Source organism: Mauremys mutica, chromosome 7 (assembly GCF_020497125.1).
Source record: "Mauremys mutica isolate MM-2020 ecotype Southern chromosome 7, ASM2049712v1, whole genome shotgun sequence".
Lineage (NCBI taxonomy): Eukaryota > Metazoa > Chordata > Testudines > Geoemydidae > Mauremys > Mauremys mutica.
Window position 1 is genome coordinate 81,446,988 of NC_059078.1, and position 7,524 is coordinate 81,454,511.

Genomic DNA, 7,524 nt, shown 5'->3' on the forward strand with positions numbered 1-7,524 from the left:
GAAAAGGCAGCTATTAGTTTTTTTAAAAAAACAGTACTTATGAAGACTAACAGACACTGTAACTAATAGGAAAACCCAACACAGAGGAATATTTAAAAGCAGCTGTGAAGAAATAAATCTTTAAGATGGTTGTGATTCATTACGTACTTTTATATCCCTCCCTGACATGATAGACCATAATACAGCATTTGGATAATAACTTTCTTGATGCCTCTTATCTTTACAACTAAGAAAGTAAGAAAATAATAATAATAATAATAATAAAAGGCTCACACAATGCTGCTGTTTTCTGACTCTCTTCTACCAAGGCATTCAGAGGAGAATGACAGCAATTTTGAAAAGGGTTGTCAGTCAGCTGTATCACAGATGGAACGTTATAATGACCTCCAGGGTCACAGTTCATTCGTTCTACATAATGGAATGAATAGTGTGAATTGTGCACACAAGCTTTATTAATGGAGAAGCATAAAGAGCAGCAGTCTCATTGACTATACCTTATAAAAGCTATATTTATAATGGCGCGCATACACACTCACTGAATGTTGACAACTTCATTTTAATCCATTAATAAAAAAAGCATGCCCCAGTTAAGCTATACCAGTGATTTCTCAGTCTATAGCATTGATTTCTAGTATTCTATTTCTAGAATTTTTAACATTTTAAAGTAGAACCAAATGTGGCTCATCTGTTCTACAATCACTGAATTTCAAGATAGCCAAACTGGAGGGATTATATCTACAATATAGACACAATAATAAAAGCCAACTTGGACTGGTCTATAATTTTCATAGGTGGAACTGAATAATGAGAATATTTTATATTCTCAATTGTGTTGTGAAAAGTGCAATTATCTATTTAGGAAATTGATTCAGAAGGAAGACAACCTTAGTATTAAACTATCTGGTCAAATCATCAGATGATCCAATTATTTATAGTCTGGTTACAAGCCTTTGCTATTTTAATTGTGTCATTAATGTGGGTATGGGTATATTTCCCAGTATTTTGGGGACTTAGATTGCTTTGTTTAAAATCTGATACATGGTATTAAAGCTTTCAGATTTCAACTAGATGATTAACAAGAATATTTCCAAAAGAAGCTTCTGTGTACTGTATTTGCTTTTATAGGTAATCTGTCAACACGCACTGTATTCTTATTACTGTCTATTGAAACATTTATTAGGTTTCATCAGAACAAGAGAAGGATCAAGACTCTTCAGACCAGAAAAGTTTATCTGAGCATCCTGCAGTGGAGGAGATGAAGAAGCCCATTGAAGGGCCCCAGCCTCTTCTGCCAGAGACAACAGGGCCAGTATCTCTGGAAAAGATAGACTTGATGGAAAGCAGCTCCAACAGTGAAAAGCCCAAGGAGGAAGTACAGCACTCAGTCTCTTTTTCAAGTGCTTCAGTGCCTCCTGAAGAGGATGCCATATTGGAGCCAACAGTCGTCAAACACTTGCACACCCCAACAGATGCCCTTGATGACACAAAGCAAGAACAAAGAGGACACAGTTTTACAGGCAGTTTAGAAAGTGAACCCCAAGAACTGCCTTTTAATAATTTCCCTGCAAGTCAAAACGACATGGAAGACGATAAATTGCCAGAGATGGCTGATTATATTGCAAACTGCACAGTGAAACTGGATCAGTTAGGTAATGAAGACATACACAACGCACTAAAGCAAACGCCCAAAGTTCTTGTGGTACAGAATTTTGACATGTTCAAAGAAAAGGAACTGCCAGGTTCCATTAACGATGATCCCAGTTTTAGTTACACACCACTAATCTATTCAAAGGGTAATCCAGGCATCATGTCACCACTGGCAAAGAAAAAACTTCTATCACAGGTCAGTGGGGCAACTCTGTCATGTAGTTATCCTTATGGGTCACCTCCACCTTTGATTAGCAAAAAGAAATTAAACAGCAGAGATGAACTGTCTGCAAGCATATCTCAGGCTCCCCATGCCCCCAATTCTGATTCTGTGGCAGTTAATAGACCATCTGTAATACAACATGTGCAGAGTTTTAAAACCAAGAATTCAGAGGAAAGGAAATCTATTAATGAAGCTTTTAAGCCTGACACGTTAAGTAAACCAGATCCCAAGCGTTGTGATTTTTCAAAACATCACCTTAACTCTCTTGCTGAATCTTATGTACTGAAGCCAGATATCCAGGACTGCAAAGATAAAATGAATGAGAAAAGGGCACTGCAGCATTCCCATGTGCCCAGTTTCTTGGCAGACTTTTACTCATCTCCTCATCTGCACAGCCTTTATAGGCACACAGAACACCACCTTAATAATGAACAGACATCAAAGTACCTCCCTCGAGACATGTTCAGAGATTCAGAAAATATTTCTACTTTTACTCAACACAAACACCAAGAAAAACTCAATTTAAATTATCACCCATCTTTGCATCAGCAAGAAAAAAAGACTGCAGTGGAAGCCTCTTCAGATGATCAGCCTACGGATTTGAGTCTTCCAAAGAGCGTGCACAAACAGACTGCAAAGACTCCAGGGTCCAGTCTCCCGCATTCATCAATGGTGCCACAAGAAAGCAAAAGTATTTCCCAGTTCCATACATCAGGCGGCCAGGGGGTGAGCATAGACTGTAATCCCAAAGCTTGCCGTGTTTCTCCAATGACCATGTCAGCACCTAAAAAACATGGTGAATCCCTTCACAGGTCCGGAAAACAGCAGAATCAGAGACTTGAGAATTTAAGAAAGATGGAAGGAATGGTCCATCCAATTATAAGCCGCAAAAGTAGCCCCCAAAACATTGGGGCAGCTCGGCCTTTGAAACGGAACCTAGAGGATTTGGACAAAGTCATTTCTGAAAAAAAAATCCGAGCTGTCTCTCCTCTGCACTTACCAAAGGATGTACCTGCAAAGGAAAAGGTTCCCGACCGAGAGGGCGAAGGCAGCAAATCAGTTCATGGTCTACATTCTGGCAACACGTTGGAAAGCCACAAATTTCCCCTCTCAACTCCTATCTTCACAGGCTTGTACCCAGGAACTCTGTGTGCGGGGTTGAACAATCGCATCCCAGCTGGATACTCTCATCCTTTGCAGTACTTGAAAAATCAGACTGTGCTTTCTCCACTAATGCAGCCTTTGGCTCTTCATTCCTTCATGGTGCAAAGACAATTTCTTACATCCCCTGCAAATTCTCAGCAACTCTATAGACACTTAGCTGCAGCAACACCTGTAGGAAGTTCATACGGTGACCTTTTGCACAATAGCATTTATCCTTTAGCTGCTATAAATCCTCAAGCTGCCTTTCCACCTTCCCAGCTGTCTTCTGTACATCCGAGCACAAAACTGTAAATCCCTTTTTTTTAAAAAAGTAAATGAGAAAAAATGTTGTTAGCTACATTCCTTTCCCTGTGATAATGTCTTGCAGAATTAGAAATCAATATTTTTGTTAACCAGTAAGTAGTCTCATCCCATGTAGCTGAATGCTTCAAATCTGACTGAGACAAAACTACTTTACAGTTTGTAATTCCAGCTCCCACACCTACTCCCCAAATCATTTCATTTTGCATATTAGTTTTTTGAAAGGTCTTACATATGTCGAGAGCAAAGATCAGAGCAAACCAATGGAACTTTAGGGACAGATCCTGATCTCTTTGAAGCCAGTGGAAAAACTTGCTTTTTTTTTTTCAGGGAGTGGAGGATTAGGGTCCTTAGATAGTTCCATTCAGTCAAGGACTCAAGATGAATCTGAAAAAGAGGCGGAGGCAGGGAATACATACAATCAATAGATGTGCTTTTGGGGTAACTTTCCTGATTTTCAAAGGTTCAATCAATGCAATGTATAGTAAAACTGCAATAGATTCTTCATTTTAACACTATTAGAACAGAAAGGTAAACACTGTTTAATTTGACTGTACATATCCGCTTTGAGAACGATCAGTGTCACATTTGGTCACATAATTTATATAGTTTCATTTGTCCAGTATATCCTGTGCTCTTTTTTTTTTTTTTTAAATTAAACAGTATCATTTTATCTGCAACTTATTTTAAAGGCTGTGGCTGTCCTAATTGTGTGTGTGTGTGTGTGTGTGTGTGTGTGTGTGTGTGTCTGTGTATGTGTTTGTAATTTTTCCAGTTCTTATACTTTTGAGCAGCTTTTTTGGTGGTGACATTATTGTTTACAAACTGAAGCAATTGGTTCAGGCTATAAACATACTGTAGATTATACAACAATGCAATTGATGCAAACAAAGTTCTTTTTTTCTATGGTCTGTTCCTGATAGGTGCTGAGCACCTGTCACTCCCACTGGTGTTGTCACAATGGCTCATACACTGCTTTACTGGCCACAGAAGCTTTTGGTCTGTGAATTTGTTAACAATTGTACTTACCTTATCTAGGCTGTGAAACCCTTCTGCATACCAGAGAAATAAAGAACAAAATCTTACTGGCAACAAGCTGCTGAATAACAATAGAGTCCAGAAGACGGATTTGTGGGTTGTAAGAATATGTCAAGAATGTCAAAAATTAGAACAGGAGCCAATCTTTATTTTTTAATCAAAAGGTTTTAAGAGTCCTGTGCCTCGAAATAGGGATGGGCTGGGGACAGGCGCCTCCCCCCACAAAGAAGAATACCACTAAATAGTAGCCCAAGGTTCAGTAGTCTGAATAGTGGGTTAAGCAGTGATGCTCACTTATCCAGCTCCTTCTTCCTAGTTCACATCAAGTGAAACTCACCCCAGCTAGCACAAAGCCTACGCATCAGGTAAACCCTATTCCGAGAGCTAGGTTCTCAGCTGGCAAAAATCTGCATGGCTCCACTGAAGTCAAAGGAGCTGTGGTGGGACTTAAAGCCTGCACACCTTTTGTGATAGCCCTCTGCACTCATGCTGAACAACCAACCCCAGTCATTGGGAATAATTTGTAAGTATAAAAAGCCCATGAGTGCAGGTTTTGAGTTTCCATAATGAAAGAACCTTCCAAAGCAAATGGTCACTTGAGAGCCATCACCACTCTGCAGCTAAATATAGACATTGAGACAGAGGTTAAACTTGGAAGTATTTTACAATGTGAAAATGGGTTATGATTTAAACCATCTCAGTTATTATTCAAATGCAGCATGATCAAAACTGTTACAAATACAAATGGAAACACCTTGCATGGCACGCATCTTATTAGAACCTCCCAGGATATAATGCCAACTACAATATACGATGGAACATATTTAATATACAAAGGTGGAAACCAGAATTATGAAGTCATCTACTGTTAAAGATCCACTTTCTTCAATTAAATACTTTATATTTCTGTGGCAAAACAAGATTTAATTGATCAGTAAACAGACTAGTAGAATCTAGAACATAAATGTGCCAATGCAGATTATTCTGCTATTCCACATACTGTACAGAAAACAAAAATCACAAGCTCATTTGGTCACAGGCCATAGTATAGAAGGCATCACTAGTGAAGTTGCATGAGGCCTAAATCAAGGGGTGGGAGGAAATGTGTAAACCTACAGCAAACACAAATATGTATGTGCCTGCCCTTTAATCAGAAAATTTAACATTTCTCTTACTGGTTTATGATATTCTGTACATCCTGGATTCATGCATTTGTTTACAACAAGTCTCTTCTTTCACTTTTGATGACATGTTGGAATTTGATCACAGCATTTTAAAACAATGTTAACACAGTGCAGAGTTGGGGAGGAGGGATTTTTTCCTTCATTTATTCCATGAGGAGACTAGCTGTTTCAGTCTGAGGAAGCTCATAATATACTGGGCAAAACTTCAGGACAAATAAAAAGAAATGGTGGCATAACTCCCCAACAGAAGTAGTACATTATTTGTTTAAAAACTCTTACCAGAAATCTGGGAAATCTTTCAGAAAGACCATTGAATTCTCCATTGGCTGAGAACTACTTTTTTAAAAAAAATGTCTTAAATGGGGCTTTGTTTGCATTGTTTGAGTTCAAGGGGCCTTATTATTGAATGAAATTGCACAAGCCTTTCTTTGTGCAATCAAAACCATTGTTATTGGTAGGGTTGTAAGGGAAACTGTGGAATTTAATTGGCAATAGAGTCATAAATATATTTACCAAGAACCAGTGCCAAGAAATGTTGCAATTCAAATGCACTATGTTCAAGATTCATTACAGATTCTGAAGGTTGTGAGATTCAATTAACTATAAAAGCCCAACAAAAACAATATTCGTGTAACTTCTGGTTACAGACTGAGTTTGACTTTAGGAAACAGAAATTAAAACAGAACCTAACTGACTTTCGCAACAAAATATGTTTCTAGTAAGGGTCAAAATCTGTCATGATTGCATTTTGCAATAGATCTGTCTTATTTATTTAGTTACTGGACAAGATAAGGTCCCATTTGTATCACGGCATACAAAGTAGTTTGTTGCAACTAAGTATTTACTTTACAACTTATTGAATTGGTGCATGAGTCCTTAAGTACTGTATCTTACTATGTTGATGCGTCCAATGGAAGTTTCTGTGAGGTCACTAAAACATTTTGTGCAATGTGCCTTCAAAGAGAACGGTTCATTTCTTTAAATCATTGTTCCACATAGTCACTTTTTTTTTTTCTTGTGGTGGTGGTGGTCAGTCAGATCACAGCTGATCTTCTTTTACCATTGTCATGATCTTAATGAGAAATGGGAATTATTTCACTTATGTGAGGCCGACAACATTGAAACTATTATCATGAGCACTTACTAGGTGTTTGCTGTAAATGTGTTTGATATTTCACTTGTTCCCCTCTCCCCCAGTTTTAAATATGTTCTAATAATGGCAGCATAATCTACTAGCTGTTTATACTTTTTTAACTTTCATTTGTTGTAAATATTGTATACTTTTTGTGATTCAAGTTATGTAGCCTATATGCTCTGTAAGGTGATTATCTGTATATAGCAAAATGGCCCAGTAATATTATATAGTATCCCATTTAAAAGGTTATTGAGTAACCTTTGCATTAGTTTAAACACTACCAGAAATAAAGCTGAGCCAACTATAAACACTCAATTTTTGTATGTTTTCCAAATTGTACTTATTAATGCTTTTGATACTGTATTATGTGCCAATAGTTTCCCAATCACATAGCAGGCAAAAGATATTTTGTACTTTTTGATCCACTGTAATATTTAATAAAAAATGCTACTATCTGTTCCCGTTTGTGTTTGATTACTAATTCTGTAAACAGCTCTTATCACAAGGGATTACATATTATCCCAGCCAACCTTTCAACCCTTTTATATTGGCTTCTCTCGAGAAAATATCCCCTCCCGCTAATGATTAGATTAAAGAACTGGAAGTTTACAGTTTACTAAATGAGGTAGAGACAGGTATCTTCAATGTTCCTCCATGGCTGCACTTCTCTCTCATTAAAGTGGGGCTATGGCCAGAAGACTGCCAGTAAAAATAGTCCTTCACTGGATAACATTCAGGCTCAGTCAGTGACTTCCATAATACATTTATTCCATTTGCATTTCAGAAGGAGATTTTTCTAACTGCTAGCACTGCAGATTCAGGGTGGCATCTGA

The 7,524-nt window shown here is 37.8% G+C and overlaps 1 protein-coding gene across 5 annotated transcripts in view; it reads left to right on the forward strand.

The window, feature by feature from the left end:
- Positions 1-7,146, forward strand: part of ARID5B (AT-rich interaction domain 5B) — a 145,710-nt gene extending 138,564 nt beyond the window's left edge. For all 5 annotated transcript variants that reach the window (XM_045024552.1, XM_045024555.1, XM_045024556.1 and 2 more), the window contains one exon: positions 1,181-7,146. In XM_045024552.1, the coding sequence (XP_044880487.1) occupies positions 1,181-3,325 (2,145 nt within the window). In that variant the 3' untranslated portion in view covers positions 3,326-7,146. The remainder of the gene's footprint in view (positions 1-1,180) is intronic.
- The last annotated feature ends 378 nt before the right edge of the window (positions 7,147-7,524 follow it).